This window comes from Rutilus rutilus (genome assembly GCF_951802725.1).
Source record: "Rutilus rutilus genome assembly, chromosome: 7".
Taxonomy (NCBI): domain Eukaryota; kingdom Metazoa; phylum Chordata; class Actinopteri; order Cypriniformes; family Leuciscidae; genus Rutilus; species Rutilus rutilus.
In genome coordinates this window covers 7,441,075-7,458,232 of record NC_140221.1, presented here as the reverse complement: position 1 = coordinate 7,458,232, position 17,158 = coordinate 7,441,075, and the positions used below count along the sequence as shown (strand labels likewise).

Sequence of the window (17,158 nt, the reverse complement as noted above, 5' to 3'; positions counted from 1 at the left end):
AGTCCAAACTAACGTGATTGTGACAATTATACTGATATTTTGATCCGCGTGTTTGCCAATTTTTTACATGATTTATTACTATTATTTTTTTGCACTCTCACTTTTCAAGCAATTTATTATACTGTCTGACACTCGCAAAAAAATAAATAATCTCCTTTTACATGGAATTTAAATAACAAAGTCTGAAAGTTTTGCCATAAAAACTTATCACAGTTTATTTTATGTGCAGCACATTGCAACAGTCTCTGACATGTTGTCAAGCGCCTATGTGACACCAGACTGTAGAAAGGTGTTGCTTGTTATTTTTAATGCAGATTTAAACAGCTTTGCACTTTTCACCACATCTAAACAGAATTTACCGCTTGTTTTGGGACTATTTCACAGTTGAACTCAACTCTTTGTTTTGGATAATATATATCTAGATGTGGCTGGGGGCTTTTTGCATCGTAAAAAAGTATTCTAATGCCTGCATGAGCTTGTTGTCTGAGAAGATTAATAATTTTTAGCAAGTCGATGCCGTTTCCTCGTATAGATTTTCTGTTAGCACGGCTCGTTCTGTCCACAGACTTCAGCTCTCTTATACTTGCAAATTTCTTTACATACGCTGCCCATATTCTTTCACCATCTATCTTTTCTAACGGTTTTAATGAGTGACTCGACTGCTGGAAGCAAACATTGCGAATGTGGTTTGGGGCTGGGCTTGAAGGCATTGCCAGCATTATTTTTCAATATAAGACAAGCTTCATCATTCCATTAGTGTATTTTCAATTAGAGATTCAGTTGCTGCACACTCATGCCAATTCTTTCTCTCCTTATGTTTCTGCACTCAGAGTTAAGCAAGCCTAAAATGAGTCTAAAAGCAAGGCGTTCTGAAAGCTGGCAGTGCTTCATGACTGATTGTTAGCTAAACTCTTCCCTGGCCTCCTCTCCTGTTGTGCAGGACAATCAATTCTCAGCAATGGCTAAATAATTAAGGCAATATTAACTTTGTTAATGCAGTGTCCAATGAATGGACATCAAGAAAGCAAACGCGTTTGATAGAGATTGATTCCCCGTTTGCCTTAAAATATTTCCATCCAAACAAAAGGAAAAGTGATTAAACTTTTCGTAGGGAAGGCACACTTAATGGACTTAATTGGCCACATCAATTTCAAATTAGCCAAACAACAATTAGTGACAAAACAGTATCTCCTAATGCCTGGTACTATGTTACTTTTAACAAAAGAATAGTTACTAGTCACTATTAAAATAAGTACTTGTATCTATTGAATAAGTACTAGTATCTATTTAATAGGTACTAGTATCTAATGAATAAGTACTAGTATCTAATAATAAGTACTAGTAACTAATGCATAAGTACTAGTAACTAATGCATAAGTACTAGTAACTAATGCATAAGTACTAGTATCTAATGAATAAGTACTAGTATCTAATAATAAGTACTAGTAACTAATGAATAAGTACTAGTACCAATTTAATAGGCACTAGAATCTAATGAATAAGTACTAGTGTCTATTAAATAGGTACTAGTATCTAATGAATGAGTACTAGTATCTAAAAAAATATGAACTAGTATCTAAAGAATAAGCACTAGTAGCTAATGAATAAGTGCTATTACTTAATGGAATAGATCCTAGTATCTTAAAAAAGAAGTACTCGTAGCATGAAAATAGATACTAGTAGGTTTTAAGGATTAAATGTTAAAACGGCTTGCCATACCGGTACACATTGTATGATTTTGGGCTGTCTAATCGTGGCGATGTTTTGTGGTCGTGAATAAAAATGCATCATGAGTTGGCGTATTGATCAATGCGACATGGCGCTAAAACATAAAACTACTTACCTCAAGATCCATTTGCAAAATTGGCATGCCAAGTTGGCCTCTTTTCCCTTCAATCCTTTCCCATGACTGCATCCATATTCTCCTGTTTCGCTTCCTCCTCTATTTTTTAGTGCACATAAAGACCACAATTGCCAAAGTCATCTTGCTTTATTTGTTTACCACTAGCGCATGCTGATGATTTTATTCTTCTATACTAACTTGCGCCGTAGCCTACGATTTAATAGATGTCATCATCATACAGTCTACATGCATGTCGTATAGAAACAAAGGAGTGGCGGGAAAATCAAATAGGAACACATGTTGTGAATGAAAACAAACTAAAAGTCCTTGAATACTGTTTACAAGACACCGTTTTCAGCTAAAAACGCTTTTTATGCGTTTTGGCCGTTCGTTTACAAGACAACTGCGTTTTGGTTGCCTGAAACCGCAAAGTTTTGAAAACGGGTTTCAAAGTGAAAGTTTCTGAAAACAGTCTCCGTGTAAACAAACGCGAATCTCTGAAGACGATGAGGTCATGCTCATGGGTATTACGTGTTCAGTATACAGTGTTTCATCGTCATCTATTGGCCTGGCTGCAGAATACTTTTTTTTTTTTTTTTTTTGTCGTCGTTTTCGGGGATCCTTGTGAATGGGGATTGTTTTGACAATGGTGTCGTCTGTATGCAGAAAACTCTTATTTTATCTTATTTTACTATATTTTAAGCATATAGTTGTCGTGTAAACGTATACCCTAAGACAAACTGTGACAACTACAGAACAAAATATAGAAAGATCATGCATTGAAAGTTAGGTTTGAAATGACAAAAAAAAAATATATATATATATATATATATATATATATATTATTGTTCAAAATTTAAGAAAAAACTATTTATGATTGTCTTATTGCAGTTTCAGATTCAGTTTTTTAATGCATTTTAAAAAAAAAAAGTCTCTCCAAGGCTGCATTTTTTAAATGGTAAAATTGTGAAATATTTTTGGTCAATTTAATGTGTCCTTGGTGAATAAAAGTATTCATTTCTTTTAAAAACTGCATTCACTTAAAATTGGTTAAAAGTGAAGTTAGTTCTGATCTTGCATCATTTGTTTCAAGATGTCCTTTTTTTATATTTTGATATCCAATTCAATGACATTCCTACATCTGAAGTGTGGCTTAAGTACACTAAAGCCTGTACAAAATGATTTAGGTTCAATTTAATGTGATTTTTCTTATTCCGCACTTGAGAAGAAGTTGAAACACATAGAAGTTGTTGGTTTTGCATCTCTGACATATTAATTACCTCCCACAGATAACATTTTGATAACCCTGCAGCATTTTTCCACAGTCCCAGCAAGGGAATTTATTTTTTGGCCGCCTCTCTCAGCGTGGTTGTCAGCTGCTATCAGCACATATACCTGTAGAACAGGAGTCTCAGATAAAGGAAATAATCCTTGATGAGTGTGCATGAGATCAACAGACAAAACTCATTTAGCCTGTCACTATCCATTATGGTGGTTTCTTGCAGAGGCTCTGAAGAAACTATCTGCAGGGCACTGTTACCGTTTTTCCCAATGTCGCCAATTTAATTCCAGTATGTTGCTGAACTGTTGTGCTCAGCTGTTTTTATGACTACATCTGTGTTCATTTTACCAATGCACTTCACTTCACAAGATTATTGTTATGTCAATGTGCAGCATTTTTGCTTTTATTGTTTTGTTGATGTGTATTCGATGTGCATTTTTTTCAGATGTTACAATACTTTTCTCTATCTCAGCTTAATTTGCAGAGACAAGTCAAGTCAAGTCAAGTCACCTTTATTTATATAGTGCTTTTTACAATACAGATTGTTTCAAAGAACCTTTACAGAGATAACAGGAAAATAATGCAACAAAGTTTGTTTCCAGTTTAAGTAAGCTCAGTGATTTTTGTTGTAAAAAAGTTATTAATGTAGTTCATTTATATATATAGCCGCTCTGGAGAAAACCGTGATGTCGTCGTCCAACTCAGTTCAGTTCTCATATAATGGTGTCAATGCTGGCAGATCAATAATATTTTTTAATATTGAATTAATGTCCCCAACTAAGCAAGCCAAAAGCCAATGGCGACAAAGGCAAAAAGTAAGACTACTAAGTTACTTAGAAAAGGCAACTAAGTAAGCCATTTATAGGATGATTCTCTTGAAAAGTATAAAAAGCAGTGCTTTGTTTGTTTGAATGGCCCCATACTCCAATATTGGCTCAGCTTATGGAGAGAGTTTGGGGCGGGACATTCTGTTTGGCCATAAAATAGCAGACCCCCTGTGTTTGAAAACAGGTTTGTTGGCCACAGAAATGCAGAAGTGAAGGATTTCACCTTTAAAAGAACAATACAGAGCCCCCAACAACAATTTGTTTCCTTGTTTTAAGTATATTGTGTGCATGATACAATAAATTGTTCCCTCAATTTGCTAAATCGTAACCACATTGTACTGCAATTCGTTCCCTTGTTTTAGTTAAATCAAAACAAGGGAACAAATGAATTCAATGTGGCCACAATTTACTAATAAATTGTGAATCGCTGTGAGAAATGCTGCCTGTCTTGAATGCACAAAGACCAGCGTGGTGATACAAATGGTGAACAGTCCCAGTGCTGATACTTGAGTGTTTGCAATTCTTTCCTTAAATTTGAAATGGGTAAATCCATTTTTATCCCTTGTAATCCAGTCCTAAACAACAGATGGGCCTTTACCGGCTCTCTGATTGATTCATTTCCTGGATGTTTCAATATATAATACCTAATACATGACAGAACATCTGTTTTTGTTCATGGCCAGCATATTAAACCATTTAAGCTTTAAATACATACCTGACCCTAATTAGACTCTTCTAAATGATCTTAATGGCTACATTTGGTGGATAGCCAGTATTTTTTTTTTTTTTGTTCTTTCCAGCATTATTATTATTTAAGTGTGCTGCTCTCTGTCACATGATCATCTTGTATCTCTTCAGGGACATGGCTGCCAACATTGAAATTATGCAGCTAGACTTTGAGATGGAGAACTTCACCAGCCAATCAGTCACCAGAAGAATCAACTGGAATATTGATTACCGGGGCCAGAATCCAGTCTCAGATGCAGAGAAGGTGGTCACAGAGCTGACGGTTGTGCAGAAGGACATCCAAGCCATCATTCCACTTTCAATGGTAAGACGTTTTTCCTGTCTGCCACCTGGGGTCATAAAGTATGTGAAATGAGATTGTGCTTCAGTCCATTTTAAATGTAACTTAACTTGACAAATCAGTAATACAATAGATCACAACAGTTACCGCTCACTTTTTCAGCAGCCTTGGTTCTGGAATTATTTTCCCCATCCATTTTCTTCATAGGCATTTCAAAAAGCTTTATAATGAAGACTTTAAGCCAGAAACCACAAAATTTGATTGGAGGCACAAAAAAAAAAAAGTAAAAAGAAGCAAAGTTTATGAAAATCAGGCAAGAAAATATCAGCCTGAAAAAAATTCATGACAATTCTGCTTGCTGCAATCACAACTGTTTCATCTTAAAATCTGCAATCTCTCTTGAATTTAAAAAAATGATGGAAAAAAGGAAATCACATTGAAGTTTGGGTTCTACAGAAGCATATCCCATAACACAACAACCTTAGAGCTCAGCGTAGGCAGACTTTGATAGGTTTATACTTTATCATCAGGCATGACATCTGTGGCCATCCAGAATTGGAATGCCTGTCAATCACAAAATATCATGCACATAACCCTTTTATGTTTGTTTATTCATAATTTTGGCTTTTATGATGGAACTCTTAACTATCAATGAGAGTGCCTTACTTTCAGCTCCAATATAATGAGGTAATCAGATTTAATTTAGGCCCATTTAATACTAAAAATCAGTTATTAATATGAAGTTTTTTTATCAATATTTACAGTGCCTTTGAGTGATAAATGCTACGTATGGAATATATAGTATAGAAATTAGCACTGCATAGAAAGTCTACAGCACTTCTATTTCAATAGACACATTGGCAACACTTTACAAGAAAGTTCATTAGTTAACATTAGTTAACTACCTTAGTTAACATGAACTAAGAATGAACAATACTTCTTCAGCATTTATTAATCTTAGTTAATATTAATTGACATTTACTAATACATTATTAAAATCAAAGGTTGTATTTGTTAACATTAGTTTATGCACTGTGAACTAACAGACAAACAATGAACAACTGTATTTTTATTAACTAACATTTACAAAGATTAATAAATACTGCAACAACTGTATTGCTCCTTGTTAGTTCATGTTAGTTAATACATTAACTAATGTTAACTAATGAACGTCTCGGTTACGTACGTAACCCTCGTTCCCTGAAGGAGGGAACGGAGACGTAGTCGACTGATTGGGATCACGCTAGGGAGCCTGTCATCTTCGAGTATTGTAAAAAACGAGCCAATGGACATTGGCGTGCGTGAATTGCATCACATGCCCGGGTATAAATACGGAAGTGGATGCACGCACCTGTCAGCGAGGCACTCGTGTCAACGCCCAGGAAGGAGCTACACTCTCTTTTTAGAGGAGCTCACTACCCAGGTGGGCACGGTGCACCTTGGGAATTTCACCAAGATGATGGCAACACTAATCTTTTAGTGGGCCAACCTCTGCATGGAAACCGCCTTCCCTTCTGCTGGTTTCCGAAACAGACGAGAGCTGGAGAGGTCCTGTGACTTTGCATTATGTCCTGAATAACCGCAAGGCGGGAGGAACAGAGAAAGTCATGGCTGGGTCTGCCTATTCCGGGTATTACGTGCTTTGTCGCGGTAGCATACAATGAGGGAGGCGAGTGCGAGAAAATTAAAAATTCGCTTTTCGCCATTCGCCATTATAATCGGTTATGGTCTATTACATAGATGTAATAGACCATATGCAATGCATCGTATAAATGATTAATTTCGACACCCCTAATATCCAGGCCGGGGTCTCACATTAGTGAGAGTTAGTCGGCCCGAACCCAGGCACGATTCATTGACCGAAAATGTGGGCAGGTCCCCCTACCTTTTTGATAGAGCAAGCAAGCAGGAGAACTGTTTCTTTAAAAACTGATTTTTAACTCAACTACCTGTCGTGCTCAGGGGAGGTCACAGAGTGCAGTAGCACTGGAGATAGGTCCCAAGAAGGTATAGAGGGGGCGCAAGGAAGATTTCATCTCCTTGCACCGCTCAGGAACCTGACGATCAAGTCGTACTTCCTATATCTTAACTGCATCCTGATGTGCTTTAAGGGCAACAACATTTTGAGGGTGGAGCGGAACAGCCATGCTCCGACCCACCTTCTGCAGGAAGGAAGCAAAGAAGTGATCGAACACTCTCGGGGGTCCTCTTGTGAGAAAAACACCAACAACGAACAGGTTCTACTTTAGATCGTAAGCAAGCCTCATTCTTTAGAGGGGGCTCTTGCAGAAGTAATAGTATCTACGTTCTTTCAGAGGTAGATAGCCGAACCACTGCAACGGAATCTGGATTTCTCCGGTTTGGTGCGGGTGCCAACGGTGCCCCATCCCTGAGAAGTCTCAGAGGAATGAGTCAGGAAGGCTGTCTAGGGAACGAGGTCCTAGTTGGGCCATTTTGGGGCAACTAAAAAAACCTTCTCCTTCTTACCTGACTTAACACAGTGATGTGCTAGAGGGCTCACTGGGGAATTAACGCATTTTGCGTAGGCCCTGGTGTTAGTTGTAAGCCGGTGTCTCCGTGTTTAAGGGAGTAAACAACTGGCAAGGGGACAAGATCAGAGCGGCAACAGATGTGACTGCATGGCCCCGAAGTTATCCCAGACAGCTGGAGCGCCTGGGGATGGAGTCTCCACTCTCTTTTGCAACAGGCTGTCCTGAGGCCACATGAGCGGCACGATTGAGCAGGCCGGAATTTAAAGTGGAACAAGCGACCTCAGAAGCTTTTGACTCCATAGGAAGAGGTGCTGGGCGAGTTGTGACATGCGAGGGAAGCGTATGAGCAACGGTCGCTGTGCTGGGCAGTGCATCTTGCAGAGCTGCGGCATCAAGCAAGGAAACTGCTAACAACTCGAGGTAATTGAATGCCAATGCAGTGTGAGGTATGCCCAAGCCCTCCTTACTTATACATGGCCCCTGAGCTTGTGTTTTGTAGACACTGCTGTTCTAGAGCGATTAGCCTGGAGAAACAAAATGTCTGAACACTGCTGAGAGTTTGGCAGCATACCAGGTGTTGTTAACACACGGAGCGTGCTGCTCTGCCACGGCCACCTAGGGACATGGTCATGAAGTCAGTGCTGAAGCGGTCATCAAATGGAGGAAAACGTTTATATGCGGCTGCGTCTCACATATGCCCCTGGAGCCTCTGAAGTTTATTCAGTGGGACCCTTTCTCACCTTTAAGCACCGACCGGACACATTCCAGTTGAGAAACGGGTAAACAAAGTCCACCTCTGTACTGGAAAAAAGCTCCTCATTCCGTAGATGAGTTACTCTTCTCCAGTTGACCTGAAGACCCAACTGGCTATGTAGCACTCGAAGGGAGGGACTGAGACTTTGACCTCTCAACGCAAGACACAGGATGGCCCGTGTTTACGGAGGAGTGGATATCTGAAGTATGCGTTCCTCAGGTCCCACGCTGCAGACCATTCACAGGGATGAGCATTAGTAATGCGAGTACGTGTAGTAACTTGAACGGAGGCTTGAAAAAGGGCCCGAATCAAGCACACAGATTACTGATGGTCTAACTCAGCGGTCCCCAACCTTTTTTGCGCCACGGACCGGTTTAATATCAGACAATATTTTCACGGACCGGCCTTTAAGGTGCGGCGGATAAATACAACAAAATATTAAAAAATAAAAAAAATAATTAAATATAATAATAAACGTGAATCCAATGTGTAGGCTTACTTGCAATTTTATTAGCAGGGTACTCGTAACATCGCGCCTAAAGACAACTGAGAAAGCCTGAACACAAACAAAAAGCCCCCCAAAAGAAAAAAATCTCCATGTTTACGGTGCTGATGCGATGTAAGGGTGGCGCTGCCAATAAAGCACCTAAAAGCTGTCACAAAGAACCAATTTTAAGAACCAAAATTAATTATTATGAATATGTAAAATATAGCAGGAGACATTTTAATTGTTTAATAATAAACAAGTGTTTTCTGTGCAAAGATGAAGTTGACAATGCTGACTCGATCTTCGCAGTATGCCTAGTGAACGCGCCTGAGAGAAATGCACATTTCATACGAATTACATAAGCAGAGAACAGTCAGTTTTCTTTTGTTTTGAATTGTTCTGTTTAAAATTAGACATTTCAAGCTTTCTATGTCTCAGGTCTGTGAGGCAAGTAGGCTACCTTATACGCTGAATTTCGGTTAATTTATGAGATCAGCTCCAGTTCACGCGCCCGAGCCTCCGTGTCCTGATTAAATATTTTCTATTATATTTACTTCTTATTAAATCCAGGCAATTGGGTGATGAAACATTGATTAAAATTAAGATACAATTAATACAAAACGAAATACAATTTAAAGACAGGCTTTTTGCTTTCTGTCTGAGGTCTCTGTGAAAGTTTTAAAGCAGTCTTTTTGTGCCGCTTTCAGAGCGCTCACGTCCATAAGGGTGAACTGTCCCATCCGAACAATTATTATTATTATTATTATTATTTTATTTTTATTTTTTTTTTGTGAAATAGGCTACATTTCTAAATTAATGCGACTTATAGTCCAGTGCGACTTAGGCTATATTATGTTTTTTCTTCTTCATGACGCATTTTTTTACTGATGCGACATATACTCCGGAGCGATTTATAGTCCGGAAAATACGTTAAGTTATATATTCTTTCTGTGAGGCCCGGTACCAAATGTCCCACGGACCGGTACCGGTCCGCGGCCCGGGGGTTGGGGACCTCTGGTCTAACTCACTAGAAGCCTATCTTCATATCGGCTGGAGGAACGGCTCGATCGCAACCTTCGCCAGTAGGAAGTGACGACCGCACACACGGCAGCACAATTCGGAACACAGATGTGTGACAAACAGCGCTGCACATGGGCGGGTACTGGACGAACTGGATCGTCTAGCCGAGTCTGATGATACAAGAACCGGCTGAGTCGGTCGGGAGCACCTTTCAGTGCTACAACGGACTGACACAGGGGGCGCAAGGTATCAGAGACGTACTCAGAGTGAGGCAGCGGGATAGAGAACAGGGACCCAGCTCGGAAGGCCCGAAGGCGGCCCGAAGCAGGCTCTGAGTGAATAACACCTGTCTCTAGTTTTTGTAGCGGCAGAGAGTGCGTGAGAAGGCGTGACCGGGTCCTCGAACGCACTCAATGCCAGCTAATGAAGCCGAGTCTGTTGGTACAGGGGAACCGCTGGATCAGCCAGGAGCACCGTGTAGTGCTACAACTGACCGTCCATTTGGGGGGACAGGGAACAATCACATCCAGAAATGCACGGGTGGAATGACATCTTGAAAAAGACGCAAACGCATTGCTGTAGAACCACTAGCACTGGGAGAGTCTTCCTAGAAGAACACAGACACACTCGCTCGATGTAAACAACAGTACTCTTCAGAGACATCGAGACCGATCGGCTCCGAAGCGAAAGACAACTGGTGCGTGCATCCACTTCCGTATTTATACCCGCGCTGCGGGGTGGGGCGTATGACGCGATTCACGCACGCCAATGTCCATTGGCTCGCTTTTACCATACTCGAAGATGACAGGCTCCCTAGCATGATCCCAATTAGTCGACTACGTCGAATGTGACAGACTGAGAGGTAACCTTATTGTAAAGTGTTAACCACACATTTGATGTCTATTGTTATCTTTTGAGATTATATGTGCATAATGGCCATTATTTTCACATACTGTTGTTTATGATTGGCTGCACTCGTGAAAAGAAGTGTGCTTAATTGTAATGAATGTGCATTTGTAGTGTACTTGAAGAGAGTAAACTTACATGACAATATTCCTTAACACAATTAAGTTACACATTTATAAAGGAAACTTTGTAATCATGTCAAATAAATGTCTTAGTTTAAAGTACATTTTAAAAAGTTGTTTTTTAAATAATATTTTGTCATGCTGTATGTGTTGACTAACATACTGAAGTACTAAATGTAAAGAACCTGTTTATTTTAACTGTTATATATTACATTTAAAGTTAATATATTTTAAATGTACTAAATTGAAACTTCATTACAAATACGTAATTACAAATATTTAAATACATGACATAAATTTCAATAGAGTTTACACATTTTATACATTTTAGTTTACCATAAATCCTTTTTAGTACATTCTTATATTTTAACTATGTTCATAAAAGAAAAGAAATATAATTATGAACTTTCAAATAAAGATGTACTTCAGTCCTTACTAAGTGGTACTTATTTTTCACAAGGGTGTTCACATGATCACATGAGAAAAGACCTCATTCACACTTCCACTGTAGGATTTTTAAGGAAAGAGGTATATGTAAAGGGCTAGCGAGGATTTCTCATGCTCACTCCAGAAGTGCAGTACGAAACTCCATTTTTCACCCATTAAAATATATCTCTGCTTGGTTGAAGCCACTCGACCTCCCTCATATATTTGTGAATGTTTAAACTCTAGCATGATTCAGTACACGGGAACCAGGTGCAGCAGAAAAGACACTTTGCTTCATGTAGAGAAGCTGCTTTGACCTGTCAGTATCCTCCATCTCCCCTGAAACCTATCGGTGTGTTTCAAAAGCCCTGTGCCGGCAGAATATAGCGGTTCAAATAACAAGAAGTGAATACAAAACAAGACAGTCATGAGGGAAATACTAAAAACTGCAGCAGTGCAGTAGCCAAGGCTTCAATTTTTCACTACCTCCCTTCATGCTCACACACAAAGAATCCAAGAACAGATATAAGCTCTGTTCCAAAACCTAGTTAGCTGCTTCCCTTCCGTAGGCAGTGTTTTAAGACATCATAGGTGGGCTCCTCACATGAAGGCTGTTCCAACAGGTGGGCAATTTAATGATGTTTTATTAACAAAGTTTGGAAGGAGTACGTTCAGATAATTAACACGAGTGGAGAGCACTCAGCAATCAACGATAAGAGGTATATATATATATATATATATATATATATATGTAAGGGATAATCCACGGCTAGCCATGCATTAAAGGATTTTAATGCACGACGTAGAGGCGAAGAACCACCCGACGCGAAGCGGAGCATGTCTGACATTAATTTAGTGATCAAATGTAGCATTCTTATGGAAATATGATAATATATTGTAATTATAATTGAAATTGGACTACTTTTCAAATTGTATTTCATAAAACAACATCTCAGGAAAATGTTATGGGGTTTCAAATAAAAAAAATATTTTCTGTTACAGAACAGGGCATTGATTTCATACATGTCCACTGTAGAGGACACCAGGACTTAAATCATGTTTATCACAAGCTTTTGTGAGACACAACAAGTGAATATGGAAATAAATTATACATCAATATTCCTATGAAATATTAGATATTATTATTAAAATGTTGCCAATTATTACTCCAATTATGACACTTCTTTTTTCATTAAATGTTGCTCCAAGAACACATTAAGGTGCAAATTAGATACAGTTTATAGATACATTGCATTGAATGGGAATATTAATTTATGGACATTTTACCCACATATTGCATAAAGTAAAATGGTGTATCAATTCATTCCGTTATTTCTTTCATAACATAGGTGAGAATAATCTTTATACAAATTTTGGTTGAAAAAATCCTGAAACCCCCAAATTTATTGGTGATTGAAAAAAAAATCCCATTGGTTTTGCCTATACATATAATTTCATGTCATTTTATTTTTTAAACAACTTAGTCCTGGTGTCCACTACAGAGGACATAGCATAACGTATGAATAAAATATTATTTTTCAAAAACGTTTTTTTACCATTTGTTTATTGTGCTCTAAACAGTGTGATGACATGGAAAAAAACTAAATTCAAAAAACTTTTTTTTTCTGGGTCCCAGGAATTATACCTTGGTTATTTGCCAAGTTAAAAATAAGTTAAAGCTGTAACTGATGTTTACAGTGTAATTTTTTAACAGACGTGTAAAAATGACGGTTATTTCTTAAGTTAAGGCTCGTCAGTTCTTCCACTCCGTCCGCTTTAAATAAAGTAGAGCCATCGGATTGCTTTTATTTGAATGAATTCACATTTATTTAAATTCATTATTAAAAGAGAGAGACAGAGAACTGAAGGAGAAGGAACAGAGAGAGAGAGAGAGATGCGTGCGCGAGTTACCTGTGTGCATCGAGCTCTTCTTTAAAGTCTAGCAGCTACAGTCCCCTCATTGCTTAAGCATATAGCTAACTTAATGATTCTTTAATGGATTTATTACAATTATTTATGAATGACAGGCAACACTGATACAAATTAAACGATATTCAAAAATCATCCATTTAGCCTACCTAAACGTTTTCATATGCGTCTCTCACTCTGCTTGCAAGTGTATCTGTGTTACTATGGTTACCAATGTAGCGGATTAATTTCGAACTGTAATCAAACTGACTGGAACTACCTGTGCATTAAACGGTTTTACTGCACACCTTCCAGCCAATCAGAATCGAGTATTTAAACAGCCCATGGTATAAATATATATATATATATATATATATATATATATGTATATATATATATATATATATTCAGCAGTCTCACCTCAACTCATTAACAGTTTAGCAGCATCCCTTCTCCACACTTCTAGTCCTAACCATTTACATACTGGGGGAGTACTCTAGGTTCGGGCCAAACTCCAAGCTCGGTTTTCTGGTACTAAATTATATTTATGAAGTAATTATAGTCCATTTATCACTTTTTGAGCATGTAGCTGAAAATGAAATTTCCTCTTTAAAGATGACACTTGGCAGATTATTGCTTAAGTGAAAAGTTTAAAAAAGTGAATTTGAAAAAAAGTTAGAAACGTTTCATACCATTCCAGTTAAAAATTCTAAAATAACAAACTGTTAAAAAAAAATGAAATAACATTTAATAAACACCAGGAACTAATACACAGAAAGACCAGCATGAAACGTCAACACAAGACAAAGAACAGAAGACAACTGAGGGTTCAAACACAGTGGCAATGAGGGACAGGTTAGACTCTAATCAGTTAAACAAAGAATAACCATGACAACCAAGAAAACAGGAAAAGGAAAACTAGGCAAAACAGAACAGAGTTTACCCATTCAGCTGATGACGTTTAATTTTCTCTACAACTTTTGTAGTCCCAGTTAGCCACCTGTTAGCAACTGCCTTTTACAAAACATGTAAAAGCTTTAGCAAGAGTCCAGCACTCTGTAAAGTCTCCTCCAGCACATCCCAAAGACTTTCAATGAATTTAAGGTCTGGAATCAGAGGTGTCAATTCCTGTGTGAAAATGATTCTTCATGCTCCCTCCAAACCATTCTTTCACAATTTGAGCCTGATGAATCTTCAGATTTTCATCCTTGAAAATGATTGTTTAATAAATGAAAAGCTACACACTCCATCAATTAGGGTTAGAAGAACTGTTGCCAAACATATAACATGCTAGAAACATCATAATCACTGCAATAATGACCCAATCATTGACTCTCAAGCATTTGCCTGTTTACTTCTATTGGTCAGGCAGTGTAATCCTGAACCACTCTATTAAAAGCTGTGTAACTTACCGTAAACAGCTCAGACAGAGCTTCATGATTGGCCCAATGCAGACTTTTTAAGTCAGTGTGTTCTGACCTCATACATGCTCATACCGGTAATCCTGTTCTTTGATCATAAACGGCATCATACCGGTAATTTACTGGTAATGCTCTCATACCGGGAAATTGCCAGAACTGATTTACTGGCATTTTTTAAAAGGTCTTGTTCACACATGATTTCTTAACAGTAATTTACCGGTAAGTCAGGCCTTTTTGCATACGGTTTTAGGCTATGTAGACTATTTCAAATCAGTCATTACGAGGGTCTATACCAGTTAGGACACTAAAAGAGAGGGCAGTTGTCTATGTAGGCAGTAGACAGCGAGGTAGCTCACTAGATTTTGTAGCTAAACACGCACGGATGTGTGTGTTCAGTAGCTGGAAGATATTGGGATATATACAATATGCCATGTGTTTATGTGGGCTTTATGCATGAAAAAGACCTTCTTTTAAAATTTTCTAAATACTCAAGAGGTCTGTTCACCCTCACTGGGGGATTTGGAAGTAGGAATCAATCAGAGAGGCTCATATAAGAGGTGTTTATAGACACAACAATGGCAGAACCTATATGTTGCATGCCAAGCGCACGAAATGAATCCTGCACTGATTTAGGCGAGCAAATCCCACTTCATACACCCACAGAGCCACATTCAAATTCAGAGCATCTAATGAGTATCCTACATACAGAGCAGAAACAACACCATGCATATACACACACAATAGGCAGCACACATGCATTTCTTTTGAATTTTCGAATTATCACATATATAAATCCCTGGATACAAAGCAGAGAATGAGAGAGAGAGGGTGTATATATACACTGCTATCCAAAGACTGAGACCACACTGAAAATCATATATATAAAATAAAAATATAATAAGATATTTATATTATATTATTGTCAGTAAGGGTTGCAATAAAAATGGAAAATAAAGGCAGGATCTAATCGCATACAGTAGTTTAATCATTATAAACTCAAAATTACACTTCAGGTTATCTGGGAAAAAAAACACAGGAAACAGAACAACACCTATTAACGCCTAAACAAGATAATTAACAAGACACAGGTAAGACACATGAGGGCAAATCAAAAACCATGGCAACAGAACAAAGAAAACGCATGCAGGAAACTGAACTGAGAGCAGTGCAAAACTAACTCAAAGTGCAAATGAAGCAAAGCATCGATCAATTGTCGAGAATTATTTAATCGATCAAACTTATCGATGGTCGATTAAGCAAGGTCATCATTAGATTGCGTGCGTGCAAAACATGTGCAGCAGACACACAAGGAAAAATGAAGCGAGCTCACTGTAGTTACATATCCTAAGTGTATTAATGTGTCTTCAAGCCATGCAACGGATTAGGTAGGCTAGCCATTTATTTTGAAATATAATTAACCAAGAGTCCAAAAAACCCTCCAAACAAGTGATTTCACTGAACTACTTGAGCCACAATAAAAGTGCATTGAATAAACAAGTAATAAGATCCTGGTTGATGAGTGATGATCTTCCAGCGATGCTTCAGCTGTGCGCTCTTATTCTATGGCGCATGGTAAATCAAGACCTGTCAATCTAAACGATCGAACCAATCCAAGCCTGTTACTGCTGTAAAACAGCGTCTGATTGGTCTCTACACATCGCCACACACTGCATCATGATTACGACGCAATCGGATCCCTGAAATGTCCTATAGCTTTAGCCAAGCAGCATCTCATGTCACTCTGTGATCTACACATTTTTGGGCTTGTTCAAGACCACCTGACCAAAGATATGCAATCTACTACGCTGCCGTCCAAAGGCAAAGCACAGTAACTATACATTTGGTCAAAATTGAGTTACGGCTTAAAATGAGTTTTGTCAAATCTGTTCTGTCTCCTGAAACAAGTATACTTGTTGTATTCTGCTAGTTGAGATCTTTTCAACGAAAGATGAGACAAGTCTGTCTGGTTTGTACTATGATTTTAAACATCGCATTTTCATGTAAAGCAGTTCATTTTTTCATGCTATGAAAATAGAACACTTTTAATATGTCAGCAAATTTAAAAGCACTTGATAAGCGATGGTCATATTCCCTATATACACTGTAAAGCCCAGCTTTAAAAAAAAAAAAAAAAAAAAAAAGTTTATGATAAATTGATTGTTAATTTAAACAACAATCGATTATCGAATTTATGTAAATTGACATCCCTAGTGAATATTATATTATATTATATTATATTATATTATATTATATTATATTATATTATATTATATTATATTATATTATATTATATTATATTATTTCAATATGAAAATAAACATAAAAAAAAGTTTTTTTTTTTTATTTGATATTGGAAACAAAAAAAGAACTAATACCAATCAGTATTCAGAAAATGTTTGTGTCGTATTCAAATATACCTTGCGCACATGCACAGTGCAGGGATATGTATGTTACCATATGTTTTACATCTTATGAACATTATAACAGTATTTATTTATGTTTTTTGTCTTACGAACTGACACACTGTATGCTTTCTTTTTAGATGTGTCATCAAGGTAAAAATGGATATTATGTTTGCGGGAGCATTATCGCACAGTGGCGAATTTTGTTAGGAATACACGTAATGCATATGTAAACAAATAA

General features: G+C 37.7%; 1 protein-coding gene across 2 annotated transcripts in view; it reads left to right on the top strand.

Moving 5' to 3' along the window:
- tmem132e (transmembrane protein 132E) overlaps positions 1-17,158 on the top strand; it is a 354,664-nt gene that overhangs the window by 302,418 nt on the left and 35,088 nt on the right. For both annotated transcript variants that reach the window (XM_084414634.1, XM_084414633.1), the window contains exon 4: positions 4,811-5,003. In XM_084414634.1, coding sequence (XP_084270760.1) covers positions 4,811-5,003 — 193 coding nt within the window. The remainder of the gene's footprint in view (positions 1-4,810; positions 5,004-17,158) is intronic.